This window comes from Brugia malayi (genome assembly GCF_000002995.4).
Source record: "Brugia malayi strain FR3 genome assembly, contig: Bm_v4_Chr2_contig_001, whole genome shotgun sequence".
NCBI classification, from domain to species: Eukaryota; Metazoa; Nematoda; class Chromadorea; order Rhabditida; family Onchocercidae; genus Brugia; species Brugia malayi.
The window spans coordinates 10,014,148-10,030,455 of record NW_025062476.1 but is presented as its reverse complement, the minus strand read 5'-3'; the positions used below and the strand labels follow the sequence as shown (position 1 = coordinate 10,030,455).

Sequence of the window (16,308 nt, the reverse complement as noted above, 5' to 3'; positions counted from 1 at the left end):
TAATTTCTTTTCCAAAGTGAATAGTTAGATCTCAGCAAATTTCAGATTTCGGCAAAGAGAGCATCTTTTGAAAAACTTTGGATTTTTAAATTTTTACTGAAAACCACTTTCTCAAATCTGCACGATCTATTAGACACACTATAAGCAGATGTTTTACGTCAGAAATGGAATAAGTAAATGACGTAGTTAATGTCATCAATAAAATGATCATACGGAAAATCATACCCAATTATAATTTGAAAAGGAAAAGTTTCAAAGTTCCAAAAAAATATAAAAATATCAGAAATATCAGACACATACACATAAGTATATGTTTGTTCTCATTATTTCAATAAGAACACAGCAGTGCATTTATTCTTAGAGACATTTTTAAATGGTATTTAAGCGGTATTAATTCGATATAAATTGCACTGATGAACTGGTGCTATTTGAATGCGAGGATTGTGAATCATTCCTGAAGTTTAAAATCCAGTTAACTAAGATATAATGCTTCAGATTTAAATTCAACTTCAAGAGAAATAAACAGAAATTTAATCCTCAAGTAATATATGTTTGAAATCTCTGAAAAAATTAAGTTTGTGAGTTAAATCCAAGAATTTTCACGTCATTTAAACAAAGCGAATCACGGACAGAATTTATTATGAGAAGAAGCAATTAATTCCAACGAGAATAAATCAAACAAAGTGATGTATTATCTTATATTTTCTATATCGTTTCATAGATAGTCAAAAAAGCGATACAAATAATATCGTTAATGATTATGAAAATTTAAGTGAACTATTTATTGGTTAATTTATTTACATCTTCGAAAAATTTGCATTAATAAGAACAACATACATTATTTACATTTTTAATGATATATTAAAATGTTTTTAAATAAACAGAAATCTTGCATTATTTTATTTTGCACAAATTGTTTCATTAAAATTTTTATTCTATCATTTTATTGTTTCAATAAATTATAATGACATTTTGACGAATAATTATTCCATCGTTTTGTTGTTTTAATGTATGACCGAAGAGCGATGCATTTGTTTACAACAAGGATCGATTCCCAGAGAAATTTTAAATGAGTAGCGATAAAGTTGAATTACAACACATGGTTTTACCAAAAAAAAAAATCCTACACATTTTGCTTTTCGAAAAAAAAATGCCGAAATACCTCTCGAATCCTTCGAGATCAACGGAGAAGTGCTGGAACAATGTTCAAACTTTAATACATTTCAATAGATTATGCATAAATTGTTTTATAAAAAGCAACAGCTATAAATATTTAATAATGTAACCTATAAAAAACGTGAAGGAGCTAATTCAGATTTAAAAAAAAAAAAACGCAGACTTCGAAATTCTTAATTTTTTAAATTAATTGGTTTTATTGCATCGATTACCATCAGAAATCGTACATTCCTCATATTTTAGTAAAAGATTGAAAGAAGGTGTAATAATTGCAGCACAAATCATTTTTATTATATTAATTTTAATTTTCGGAATTGCAAATTTTCATTCTCTAAGAATTTTCGAAGAATTTTAAGTTTTTTTAAAAAAATTTCAAAGAATTTGAGGATTTTTCTTAGCTTTGTATCTGCAAAAATATTATTTCTTAGATGGAATCTAATAGTATTGGTTGATGCTGATATGTTTTGCACATATTGAATTTTTTTAACAACAATGATAAAATCAAATATACTTGACAGCTTATCAATCAGTAGAAGATAGAGACATTTTATTATCTTCCACAGCTATACAAAATTTTACCAAAAAAATATTGGAAAAAAAGTTTGGGAATGTTTATATATATATATATATATATATATTAGTAAATCAAATATATACTGTCAAGCATTTAGCATTAACAGAGGACCTGCATGCAATATGCAATAATTTATGCATGCATTATCTTACATTACCTATCAATTTTAATGTTTATTTAAAAATGAGATGAAAATGACACTATTTGTGAAGTAAACTGTCACCTCGAAAAAACACAAATTACAGAACTACTACATTTTGATGTTTTTATGTAAATTGAAATTTGTATTGGAAAAAAGAGACAATGACAGCATATGATAGCAATTAGACATAACACAACAAGAAAAAACACTAAAGAAAAGGAAAGGAAAAGGAAAAATGAAATTGATCAATGACAAATGCCAATTGTGTGAATATGATGGCATTTTCTCTTTTTCCTTCCTCAGAAGTAAAGGTCGAAATTTGAGATTACTGTAAACTATGCTGAAATCAGAAAGTTCCTCCGTGACCTTTGGAAATTAATTCCATAGGTAAATGATATATCTATCAGTCTTAGTTTGTTTTTTATTCCATCGTTATCTTCCATCTTTTCTGCTACATTTTAAAACATATTTTAGTATGGTGTGTGTCATTCTAGCAACAAGCAACTGATCACTGTTTTGCATCCTCCAAAATTTCATTTCAACTGGAAAGGTACTTCCGATTTTTATTTGCATACTGTATGAAAAAATTCAACTCTTATTGATATTATCGCTACCAACGAATAGTAGCAAAAACTAATACATGCTATCTAATTATTGATCATATATTGATTAAACAAAATGATCTAGGGGTCATGGATATAATGAATTCCCTCTGACATAATCGTGTTGTTTCATCATTTGAATGGTCAATTCGTTATTGTTTAATCCTAATCAATCATTAATTAATTTACTTTTTACCACTAATATTTCAGTTTATCATTTAAATGGATGGAAATTGGAAAAAGCTTTATTTATTCAATATCCGTTTTTGCAAATGTCTTGGAGAGAGTATATTTTTTTATCCAGTTATTATCTTCTTCCAAGTTTTATACCATCAGCCTTTCCCTTCATTTCATTAATTGTCCATACGTATACTATTTCATGTTGTTTCATTCAAAATTGAACAATTGAAATGATTTCTCCTATAATTTTTAACTTTAAAAAAAAAAAAATTCTTGAAAAAAAAATCTCCCGTAATAGTTTGGTAGCAATTTTGTTTAACGCAATTTCATACTTTTCTCATTAAACCTTTTATTTTACTTTAGAGTTATTTTGAATAGAAACTACAATGACAAGGTACAAAGTCCGTTGTACATATGTTGAAACTAATATGATATGATCCTATTTTTCTACAGCTTACTTTATTTTCTGGATGTTTGCTCACTTCCTAATTTGATTGTATACTTCTTTTACTGCTGCCGAATGTATTAAACATTACCGGTTAAGAAATGCTGATCATATTTGTCTCAGAACTAAGATCAAGGTACGAAAATCACCGATGAAATTTGACCATTGCTATTTTCTTTCGTCATGCGAGAATTTTTCAACGAGTTAATTTGGAAAAAGTATTTCATCGGTAATTTCAACAATAAAATGCTTTCTTTCATTGGAAAAAAATGAATTCATTCAATCATTACTAAAATTTTATATTTCACCGGTATTTTCAACAATAAAATATTTATTTCATTGCAAAAAAATGAATTCATTCCCTCATTAATGGTTTTTGGCACATAACGTTATAAACAAAAGAAAATTTAAGGGAAAAAGAATTATGAACTGCTACTAACCGGCATGGAAATGCATACTTTTCCTGATCCTGCTTTCAAGAAGAAGGTGAATGTAGTTATCGTCGTGTTGTCAACAATGTCATCAAATGTTTCTGGTCAAATACATTCAACTAAAATTTAATTTGGTTGGAAGCAAGAGGAAAATGTGAACAGCTGTCCTATGAATTAATTGCACTGAATATTGTCATCCATCTTTCTCCTTACCATCATTCTCATCATTATCTACATGAATTAAACGAAAAAATAAGGACAATGCAGTGAAATGAGGAACCCATTGCATCGTATCATTCATTTTCATATAATAATAACCAGTACTTTCTCAATATAAAACAGAGCAATGATAACATGAAATTAAATAAAAAATGCATAAGGTGAATATTATTAACTATTACAAAGTCTAATTTTTCATTTTTATTAATAGAATGTTAATTCATTTTATGATTCGTTTTCTAGTCTTTGTATGATTTGCTGATAAAATTTGAATTGATCAAAAAGGAAAGAGCGAGAAAAGGGGTGTAACTAAGGAGAGTTTGTGATGATGATGATGATGATAAGGTTAACATTTTCTCTATATAAACAATAATCGTCGCTCATGTTATACAGAGTAATAAGAAGAGACGACAACCGTTCTTTTCCAACTTCACTGATTACTATCATATTTTCAGCTCTGTTGATAGTGGATTTGTCGATAGCAATTACAGTGGTATATCACCAAATATGACGAAGTGTAAATGTGGTATGACTAACTTCATTTCAGCATTTAATCTCCCTTCTATTTCCATACTATTAAAGTTAATCATTTACATTGAAAGCGGTACCATCGATGAGAATGAATTCACAGCTAGTAATTAATTAGTACAGTTCGTTGAGTTGCTATTGCTATGTTACTTGCCTTCTGCTCTATTAATTGATAATACGCTATAACAGTTATTTTTGTTAATTGCATCTTACATTTGTCTTGTGGATAAGATTGACCAAAAGAGATTTAAAGGTTAAGGTTCAGTTCCTAACCATTCACTGTAATGACGGTGCTCTGTCTCAAGGATAATTAATTAAAAAAAAATGTCCCCAATTGTCCTTTGATGCAGATGGTCATCCGCAGATCACTCCTCTGACCTTTTGTGCTTTTTTCGGTTACAGCTTGCATTCTCAGTCTCTGAAAAGGAAAATTAACCATAAAGGGATGTGCTTCAGAGAAGATATGTGCTCTATTTGTAATCTCTAAAAAGTAAATTTGTGATCCAAAAATATCAGTTTTTAGTTTGGAAATTAACAATCAAATTTCAACATTTTACGAATAGTTTTGATTGAGATTTTCTACATGATTTTATGCTAAATCAATATTTATCCATTAGAACTATCTTATTTAAACCTGGAAAAAATTTATTTCATACCAGGACATTTATTCGCACTGTACTATTCTAGAATAGTTTTTACTTTAGAAATCTAAGCCTGAACTAATCTGCAATACGCCCTTTGCGGAACATAATAGCACTTCATTTCTACCATCTTTTGCAGGATGTCATGAAGGAAAACAATGCACGTGTAAGGAATGTCCCGATAAATCAGCTGGGAAATCGAAATGTAAGTCGATCATTTTTATGCTTTGCGCTTTTATAGTATGAACATTAGATTGCTAAATTCACAATTTCATTCATCAAATTCCGGATAACTTTTCTAAAAAAATACTGCGCAATTTTCTCTTCGATGGTTCTTTACATTTCGAAATATTATGCAAATTGATAGAATATTTGAAAATTTGTATTTTTATTTAAATATAGTACATGAGAGTATTTATTACACAACAATGCTTTTCTTTTTACGACATTTCATATCTGTTTGTTAGTCGCGTCACGTATAAGTCTCAATAATTTCTCAGATCTGAGTGATCGTTTTTGGATTGTTTAAAGAAACATAAAATAACGGTTGTTCACATCTAATCTACATTGCGAATACTCATTCATCTAATAACCTTCAAGTTAACGAATTGGTAGCAAATAATAATCCAAAAAAGATAACTGAGGATGGTTTGCGTTTATTTTAAACGGGTAATTTCCCCTGGTCATTTTTTGCAAGCAGATGGTAGTTGTTGACCTTTTGACCCTACAACATAAATGATTTCCATTTCTCTCTCATAAGCATACAATAAACATGTTAATTGAACTGCTGCCTAGAAAGGGATTCAATATATTCAGTAAGTGAGAAAATATGATTTCATTTTATTTCAATGATATATTTTTCCTGGTTCTATGGTACTTCCTACATGTTAGGTGTGGGATCATGCCATGGTGGCAGTACTGGTACCCATCAAGAGAAAGACCATGAGGATGCCATGATGGGTAAATGTTGCGCTGAAGGAAGCAACAAGCAGCATTGCCATTCGGAGAAGTGATGGAATTAATCGATGAGTCTCGGTAGATTTTTTATTTTTGTAAGTCATTGGAATTCAATTTAATAAAGAGGGCATTAAAATAGATTAGTAAAGGAAATTATCGGACAATTCTCCACAACTCCCAATAGCATATTCACCTGCATGGCTGACCTTGACCAATTCCTTTAACCTTAGATCATCAGTCTACCTTCTAACTCTTCAACTGCTTCCATATTGTACAGTAGTACCCTCACTTTAAGTTGTTCTTCCTTCAAATTCTTTTGCACTGTTTACGGTTTCTTCCTCTAACTATTAGCAGTTCTTTTTATCTTTGCAGAAGATTTAACGACCTATAAAGCTGCATAGCCCAGTCTGCATTAATCTTTCTATGTTTTTGATATTATTTGTCTAATTCGTCCATAGATTTTATTATTTCTCTCATTACAGCATTGAGAGGAAGCACCTGTCCTCAGTTAAGTGTCAGGACTTATAGTATTTATTGTATTCTATTACTGCCATACAAATACTATATATAGCGAATAGTAACTATCTTACTTCATTATTTCAGGATTTCTGCATCATGAAAATAATTCAGAGACAAATATATTTAAATGAAAAGAACATCCACAAATTATTACTCATCGATGCTCATTATTCAATTCTATTATTTTCTTAAACTCATTAGAAAAATATCCCTATCAAATAACATCAGTTTAAATCAATTCGTATATCTACATTATAGTCGTTTTTTTTTTTTTGAAATAATAATATTTCGAAATGTTACCTTCTTCGAGAATAAACCGCTTTTGTTGGAAATAGTTGCAATAATGCTACAATTGAAAAAGTTGGCCATAGATTTAGTCCGCAGTGCTACCGTTATGGGGAAGTCGGTTACTGAAATAAAACTCTATGGAGATAGATCCAACTATGCCCATAGAACATGACAAAAATGAAATGTGAATAAATGATTGGGGACATCATAAGGGCAGTACTATCGACTATTTCAAATATGCATTCTCTTCCTTACATTGATATTATAATTTTGTTTTCTATAATAATCATTTATATATTCGAGAATTCCAATCATCTTAAATTGATTCTATTGACCCATTTGATTCCATATCGATAGTTAAAAAGCTACTACTTCAGTCATAAAACAAATAAATCATTCATTTCACAAATATTTCTTGAGAAAAGAGGTTTTACCTCTTTCCTCAAGAGCAATAAGAGAGCAATAACATTGGAACTAAAAGAGCAATGAAGAACAGTGACAGAGCAATAACATCGGAACTAACCAAAAAACAATAACAGCCGTTAAAAAAAAATCACTGGGATCTTATTCAAAAAAAAAAACAACATGAAAATATGCAAAAGTCACAAACTGTGACGTAGCCTTCATAGTCCTTAAAAAAAATGAACAAGCAGAACATAGAACACAGCAAGTATTTCTGCACCCAAATATATATTCAAAATATTCAAAACTGAATTTGAAATTTTAATCCTTTTATTCTATATTTTCGCTCAAAATACCAGTAAATTGTAAAAATATGCAAAAAAAAAAAAAAAAATTGTACAAAAATCAACCAACTCATGGGATCAAAATAGTATTATCTACTATGAAATACCTCTTCTAAAAATTAAATATCATTTCATTTAATCATTCATTCGTTTTTGTTCTTACCGCAATGCTTTTAATACCAATAATATTCGTTGGCATTCATTACCTATCATTTAATAACATGAAATCTAGTAAATAAAGTGATACAGATTTAACTATATTGCCTAATAAACAATAACGATATTCATGATTTCGAAGAATAAAGCAGTTTACAAAACATGAAAACATTTAAAGCTAAACTTAATAGCATCCCCAACACACAAATGATATTAAATAATGTAAATTTCGATGAACCAGGTATCAAACTCACTGATGTTACCGTTGACGGAGCAAATGACCTCACGTAGCGTGAGGAAGGAAGATGCACATCACTATCCAAAAAGAATCCCTCTCGTGCATCACGAATTCGTAAACGAGGTTCTGCCAATACCGGTTTCTTCATAGAATCGAAAGGACCTTTGAAAGTTATGCGCTTATTAACGAAATTATGGTAAAAGTCCCTCATTTATTGAGATTTGCATATAATGATTAACAAAAACATGGAAAAGGAAATTTAAAAAATACAATTTATTTCAAAGTATTACCACGACGTTGTTGTAAAATTGGTGGCCTTTTGAAAGGACTCAAATTATCACCAAGCGACAAGGAATTGAAAAGTTTTCCCAATTCTCTTGCAGGTGTTGATTCGTGTAATGGGAGAGTTCTATCTCGTGCATTTTCAGAAAAGGATATACTCGTACTAGTATGCGCGGATAGAGTACTACACTGTGATAATGGAGTACTTGCAATTGAGAACGCACTGAAATATCACACATCCTTACGTATTAAATAACTCATATTTATTGCCATTATGTAAAAGTATGCGCTACTAAATGGATGAATATTGATTCCTTTATGAGCCAACGTTAACTAACAGTAAAACACGGTCATTTAAAAGGTGAATCTAAGTACTTCCACGTCTCATTTTTTTTTTTTAAATTTGACACTAAAATTTTTTTTTGTGTCGATTAAAACTAAGAATTTCGTAGCATAAGATGAATTATTGAACAAACGTAATACAACTAGAAAAGTCTTTGCATGCCGGAAATGTTCATAATGATTATAAATCAAGCAGTTATCATTATAAATGAGAACTATTTTTAAAACTGAAGCTAGCAAATATTAATAACTACCTTTGTATGATGCTATTCGGCCGTTTTCGATGCAATAATTTTCGAGGAAAAAAAGCAACAGCGAATGAAACTATGCACAGTATAGACACGAAACTTAACTGCGGAAGAAGCAGTTCCTGTTTATCACCTCCATTACTCTTTAGGAATAATAACACGCACCTAAAATTAGCATTCATTCTAACAATTACTATTAGTTATTGATAATTGTGTTAAACACAATTATTAATAACTAAAAACTGCAAAGTAAATATTTTGAATAGAAAAACGATGCTATATTAAACTACGAAATTAATTAACATTAAATATTAAGAAATATTAATCAATATTAAATACACGACGTAGAACATAGTAGTGCAAAACCACATTTCCAACTTACTGTAGTGTCAATTAGCAACAGAACATTATGAAAACTGCTTTGGAGACTCATTGTAAAAGCAGTAAAAATTTGTTAAATATTTAAAGAAATAAAAAATATTCTTGAAAAAACCAGTACACTTCATAACAATCATTGCAAAGCAGGATACTAACCAAATAAAGAGTGAGACAATATCAGGCAAGGATCGTCGAGCATGCATTACAATTACTGAGATAATATGCGAACCGAGACCAAGGAGAATTATCTTCGAAACATGGGACATCAGAAATGGTATCCACGAAGACAGAAAGTAACATGGCAACAACTGAATCAATTCGAACAACTAAAAACAGACCATTTGAAATACGTTGTCTGTAATTTTCAATTGGCAGTTTCGTTCAAAACAAAATGTGATAATTATTTTAACGAAAGGGTAATCGCAAATATTTGAAAATATTAAAACTCACATAAGTAGTGGTATTGTTCTGCAGCTGCAGCAAATAAACAATGAAAAGACAACATGAAATAGAAAATGTGACTATATTTAAACAATTCGAGAGAGGTCCACAGTTAAAGAGTGCTGCACGACGATGTCGGTAGCTCTGCCTACGCCGTCGTACTTCACTGATCTATAAATCAAATATTAAAATGATATCAAAGTTACACGAAGGAAAGCTGCATTCTTAGAATGTTTTTTGTATTAGAAAATTACAATTAAAATTTTGCAACTATATTTCATCCATAATCTTTGAAATTTTATTTTTAATTACCTAGCTCACATATCATTGCTCAGTTGTATCCTGTAGAAACTCCTTTGAAAAACTTGAAATTAAAATGAAAGTACCTCAGAGTATTTCTGTGAAAGTTGATTATAACGATAGGTAGGAGTAGAGATGGGAGCATTGCAATTGAGTTGATTTAAACCAAATTTCTTAAAACGAAACAATAAAAGAGAAAAACAGACAATTATATCAAAAGTGTAATTTTTTTTTTTCCCCTTAAACTCTTTAAAATCAGAAGATTTAATATCGCAGTATTATTATTTTTGTTATTATTTATTATTATTACTATCTATCTATCTATCTATTATTACTGTGCAGCAATAAAAGATAAGACGCGATATCTTTTCCTTATCCCTCAAGTTATCTGAACTATTTCAAGAAAATTAAAACCAACTTTTTGACTCAAATTCCTAAAATTTCTCTTCTAATCCACTAAAGTACGAACAGTGGAAATGAACTATGGAATATATAAAGCGACCTTGTCGAGTTCCAATTTTCTTTGCACGACTTGTTCACAATTACTGCAGAGCGGGTAGCTCCTACGTAAACGTGCTTTATAAACTTCGAATTCGCCATCAAAATTTGCCTCAAATTGCACAGTTATATTAAAAATTAAAAAAGAAAAAAAGTGATGTATAGAATATTATTAACGCGCAGTCGCCATTTACTACAAAATCTCAGAACAGAGACGAAAGAATATAAAGTTAAACGTGAAGAAAAAAACCTCATTTCGAGGTTCAAATTTGTTAATTTGTGATTGAATACGCGCTTGCTGCATGTTGCATTCTTGACATAAACTGCTATTGGTGACTGATTCTGCACTTTCATTCATTTTATTGTTGTCGATATATTGCTAATAATGAAAATAGATTAAAAAGAGATTTAATGAATTACAAAACGAAGATATTACGGACAAAAAATGTCTTGAACTAAATCGAACTATGTTTGGTGACATTAAAACCAAACCTAAATTCAGGTGCAAGTGTTTTAACATTATTCAAAAGGAAAGAGTTAAAATAGGACAATATTTAAATTAATCATTACCATAATTGCTTTACCATATTTCAGAGTACAGCAAATACTGGTCTAACCTATGTAGATACAAAAGCACTTAAGATATTGTGATAAGCCAGTAATTTATTTACACTTTTAAGCCAAGTAAAGTTCATTAATTCTCAATAGAAAAACCATTTTTTTAGGTGTCGGATTTAGAAATTCATATTTTTGCTCTGGAATGAACCGATCGTAATCTCCATCATCCTTGAAACCATTATACTGTCCACATTTAGGACAAATAAATGCATTTTGACTGTGATAAGAGACACGGATATTTTCATTACAAAACCAACAATTTACCGTCGCTTTCCAAAATGGCCTGCAATAAATTTTGTTTATGATAAGAAATAATTCCAACAAAATATAAATTGATTTCTTTAATATATACTTTATAAATAATTACATAAAAGTTTTCGACTACAACGTACCTAATGATATGATATAGGAAATAAGAAATAAGAGCACTAGGAATAATTACAGATCCAACACTCCAGAATGATACGTCCCCTACCATCCCTAAAAAGCGACTAAACCATCAGAAAGAACCAGCAATATTTCTTCGTCGTACTAATTAAATCTGCAAAAAAAAAAAATATGAACTAAAAGTTAGATTTAATGCAACAATATATTTTATAGAAATCGTGATACACATTTAATGTTCCGTATAAGTCCCAAAACCTGATAATTTTGAAATCTTGTAAATTATATTTATTGATCCGAACAAGTGATAATAAAAATTTTGCTAAAAATATATAGTACAGTTTATTAAAAAAACACGGTCATGCATAATTACATGATTATGCATAGCAATACACATGTTGCTAACTAGTCTTTATCCTGAGAAATTTACTAATGACAAGAATTCCTACACTAGACTTTGATTTCTGAGGCACCGCAAACACGAAAAACTTGAGGTGTTGAAATGAAAACATAAGGAGAACTTATAGTACAACAGCTTAATTTCATCAGTTTCATTTTAAATAAATAAATACAATATTCAAATCCAAAATCAGGATGTAAGTCTAAAACACATCAATAAAAAGTAAAGACGAGGACAAAAATTGTTAGTACCGCTTCATAGAATTGAGGTATGTAGCCCACTTTGCAGCTCGGAAATTAAAATCATTTTGGAACCAACTTCACTTGTATCAGAAACAAGAAAATTACAACTTACACTAAACGGTGGCGAATACAAAAAATAGATTTGACAATCCAGAAATATCCATCAGAAAAAAAAGAGATCAAAAAGTTGTAATGAAAAAGTTATGACAAAAGAAAAACCAAGAAATTGTGTAGATAAACAGCCACATAAGCATGTTTCAAGCCACTGCAGTTACAATTCATAGCAAGCTGGAAATAAAATAATGTTAGCACTGAAGAACATGACACCAAAAACAATGTCATAGTAGATAGTAATAAAATATGATGTAAGTTGAGATATCATTTCAAGCTGTGATAATTCAGCTCAATCCATTATGATACAAAATACTAGCTCGTTCCATAGCGGGAAATAGATGAAAGTGAAGTATGGCAGTGTGTATGTTGAAGAACTTTGACCGCTACCGAGCTTCTAGTTTTTCGAAATGTTTCCGAGCATTCCTTATGTTCATTAGCGTTGCGGCAGATGCTAAAAAGTTTTTTAGATTGAACTAATTCATGATAATTTGACAAATGGATTACTGAAGAAGCATCCTTACATCCATCATGATTACAGTCCAAATAATCAACTGTTACAAATTTTATGTAAAAAATATTGTTTTAATCTTATTTGTTGATTGATTTGCTATTTGTTCCAGTCAAATATTTGTGCGATTTAATGAATCTTAAATTCCTCGGTTCCGAGCAAACAGCTAATGACACAAGATGATATATATCTTTTTTTTTTTTTTGCTTGATAAAAGCAACGCTCACTGAAAAGATGAAATGATTTCCTTTCTTCATCTAGAAAACTTAGCAATGTTAACACATGTTAATAAGGATAACTTACAAACAGTTGCATCCGATAGTACCACCATAATAAATGTATTGCAGGTAAAGCTATCAATAAATACGGCAAATTTACTATTCCGCACACACATACATTCAAACTGGGAACCCAGCTTGCTACAACAATGAATTATCCGTAAATTTCTCAAAAAATTTTTTTAAATTAAACTCTACATTTAAAAAAATTAAATAAAAAATGTTATATAGAGTTATTAGTTTGGAGTCTATAGATTTCCTTTATATCCGAGTTTGGTAAGGTTCGAGTATTTCGAAAATACATCAATAAAGAATAACTTAATTTAATTACAAATTATAGAGTGAAAATGAAAGAGATCAGACTACTGATTCCTTAAAGTAGCAAGTAAACTTAGACAAAAGGAAATGATTAACAAAGAATTTTCTGCTTTAAAGTGATATCTAAGTTAGAAAATGCACCAAATACTTCATAAAAATGTCAAGCCAGGAACACTGGGAATGGAATAAATAAACATTAACCACGAGTAGACAAAAAGAGACAAGATAATGAGGAGCATTCAAAAAGAAACTTTATCAGCATGATAGGTATTAGATTGCGTCATTATATCACATATTTTTTTTAGTAATAACTAAAACACAGAACCTGCATGACAGTTTGAATTGCTTGATAATGTTTGAAACTTTTTCAAAACGGTGAACGTCATTATGCTGGACGATTTGTGCTTGTGCTATCACAAGGAAAGTTGCCTTTTCGAATAATAGTACCTGCAAAATGCTAATAATACCAGCTCAAATATACTACAGACCATCATTTTTAAAGATTTGGAATCTGCAAAAGCTAAAAACATGGAGAAGTATTTGATTAAAGAACAACCGAGAAATCGTCCCAGATTCACATGATTGGTACATTAAGCTTATACATTATTTTATCACTATACAAAAGCTCTAAAAATTTTCTTTTTCTGAGTAAAATATTGCATATGGAATAAAAATTATAGGACCAACTTCGTCAGCGTCCAATATCACAGCAAACTGTTTTAATCTGGCTTCCATTGATGCAACATTTGGTACTAAATGACAAACGATCGCCGACCAAGCCTGAGTAGAAAGCGTTTTAGTTTTGAAACTTACAGAAGTTACGTTGGGGAAAAATAAAGCTAGCAAGAAAATATACCTTGTAAAGCGTTTCATCCCAGATTGATGATCGGTAACACTGTCTCACGACGTTATCATGACCAAATTTTTCAGCAGCAAGTTTTGATCTAGACATTATATCTCGTTCCTTCTCTGCGAATACCTAAAACACCAAACTCAAACTGCATAAAGTCATCCATCTCTGTTGTATGGAACAAGCAATTAAATGAAGAAAAGAAAAAGATCAGGAAACACATAGAGTTATGCCTGTCTCTACAGAAATGTAAGTTAAATCCAACAAATGTGAAGCCTCTGAATTACTCTAATTTCTGCAAAAGTTATTTCTATTGAGTGTGCCAATTCTAATGTAGCAAAGTAAAGTCAAAAGAAACTAGCTACCAAAAATATTTCAAATCTTGCTAAAATCAGGTGGGACTCGAATTATTTTATAGATCAACACAACTGCCCACCTGATCTTTGTGTTCTTCAGAAACCAAGTCCATTTTATGTATTAAACAGAATACTTTGGCATTTGGTGAGTTCTGAATCAGCGCTTCCAGACATGATTGATAATATCGATAATCCTTTTCCATTTCACGACTTTCTACGTCGAATACATATATTAGTACCTAAACACAGAAAGAAATAAAGAGACCGTTGAGCAATGCTGGGTGTTAACACTTCAACATAAAAGTAAAGAAAGTTAAGCTTTCACCGTTAACCGCTTAAGTAACTGTCATTACAGCAATTTTAATGATTTAAGATAAACCAAACTTTAGCTTTGCAATTAGTAAAACAGAATAGATGCCTGAACATTTTTGAAGATTTGATCTTTCTGTGAAGCTAAGTAATTCTCCATAAATGCTTCTTGACCACCACAATCCCAAAGATGCAATACCAGATTACCCAAAAACCTGCAGTTGGAAGCATTGTAAGTAGAAATATAAGTAAGTAGAAAAAAAATATATAGTTAAACTCAGGGATTTTTTAAACTCAAGTTTTTTTCTTTTAAAATGTAATTCGTTTCGTTCATTATTGGAAACTGCACCTACAACTAACGAATAAATATATGTCATTAATCAAGTTATTTTTACCTATTCCAGCTATAGATAATAAAACAGCTATGTTTGGAAGGACTGTTTAGAAACAGAAATAAGTTACTGACAAAATGCAAAGTGCACCTTTATAATCACTGAAAGACGTATTTGTAATCACGACGATACTAAAAGTTCAAATTTTCTTACAACTTCGAGGGAAGAGAAAGAACTAACCGAACATGAGCATGTTCCACCTCCATCGTTGGTCCAAGACGATTTGTATCACGCGCAATATAATTGGCAAATATGATGGAACGCATTGAAGTTTTACCAGAACCACTTTTCCCCATCAGTAATACCTTTCGTTTCGACATCCTTCTTCACTCTTCTACAAAAGTGCTAATAAAAAGGAACACTAACGTATCTGTAGCGATACATCCTCTCTACTGCCTATAGTACTTCACCACTCCTACCTCAACTGTATTATTTTGAATTTGATTCTTGCTCTTCCTTCAGCTTTTACTTGCAAAAATTGTCTCACGCTTCTTGTTCGTCCATTTGTTCCATGATCACTTTTCCAAAATTTATTCCGTAACTAATCCACAGATGGGTCTTTAGTATTAAGAGTCAACGAAACCTGAAATCTTACCACTGACCGCTATTATATCCATTTAATCTGATAAATATAATCTGAATATTTCAAACTAACAACACTTGTCCTTTACACATACCAATAAATTTAAATTTAGCATGCAACATGATTGATATAAAATTAATGAAAACAACAGAGTGATACCCGCTAGCTTAGCTCGTTATCATAGTTAAATCTTAGATATCGATGGTGAGAAGGGAACAACCAGGAGTTCACGAAAACAGGGGTAGAAAATTTTTAATAACCAACTCTATAAAAAGCGAGGTGATAGAAAGGCCTCATCATACCGTTATAATCTTCCACTTTGAATATGGATAAGGATCGCGCAACGTGCATTTCTGCATATGAAGCTGATTGTTCGTGTATGTTTATTTCTCATTAGCTTCAAGCGTTCAGAAACGATAAAAAAATCAGTGCTTAAATACTATAATCACCAGAGCACAGTAACGATAAATTTTCTATTTCTAAAATCATCCTAAATTTTTCACTTCGAGTTATATTCTATTCCCAGAGTAAATTCTCTCCTATCTATATTCAAATATATCCCCGTAATGAATCAAAAATGTTATAAAAACAAAAATTAAAAATACAACGAACATGCATGTACTTC

The 16,308-nt window shown here is 30.5% G+C and overlaps 3 protein-coding genes across 3 annotated transcripts; 1 reads left to right on the top strand and 2 right to left on the bottom strand.

Annotated features, from left to right (window-relative positions):
* Positions 1 to 4,100: 4,100 nt before the first annotated feature.
* Positions 4,101 to 6,514, top strand: Bm446 (Uncharacterized protein; the record flags this gene model as incomplete). Its single annotated transcript, XM_043079120.1, has 6 exons — positions 4,101 to 4,114; positions 4,225 to 4,295; positions 5,078 to 5,143; positions 5,830 to 5,898; positions 5,931 to 5,973; positions 6,499 to 6,514. 6 exons carry the CDS (start codon positions 4,101 to 4,103, stop codon positions 6,512 to 6,514), a joined length of 279 nt encoding a protein of 92 aa, XP_042935054.1.
* Positions 6,515 to 7,732: 1,218 nt separating this feature from the next.
* On the bottom strand, positions 7,733 to 11,427 carry Bma-samp-1 (SD10769p, putative; the record flags this gene model as incomplete). Its single annotated transcript, XM_001900783.2, has 10 exons — positions 7,733 to 8,004; positions 8,133 to 8,347; positions 8,721 to 8,879; positions 9,249 to 9,418; positions 9,543 to 9,704; positions 9,920 to 10,006; positions 10,336 to 10,443; positions 10,582 to 10,710; positions 11,046 to 11,232; positions 11,342 to 11,427. 10 exons carry the CDS (start codon positions 11,425 to 11,427, stop codon positions 7,733 to 7,735), a joined length of 1,575 nt encoding a protein of 524 aa, XP_001900818.2.
* A 1,045-nt stretch (positions 11,428 to 12,472) lies between these two features.
* Positions 12,473 to 15,420, bottom strand: Bma-raga-1 (GTP-binding protein GTR1, putative; the record flags this gene model as incomplete). Its single annotated transcript, XM_001900785.2, has 8 exons — positions 12,473 to 12,540; positions 12,901 to 13,016; positions 13,519 to 13,640; positions 13,881 to 13,973; positions 14,050 to 14,172; positions 14,480 to 14,638; positions 14,824 to 14,923; positions 15,281 to 15,420. 8 exons carry the CDS (start codon positions 15,418 to 15,420, stop codon positions 12,473 to 12,475), a joined length of 921 nt encoding a protein of 306 aa, XP_001900820.2.
* Positions 15,421 to 16,308: the final 888 nt, after the last annotated feature.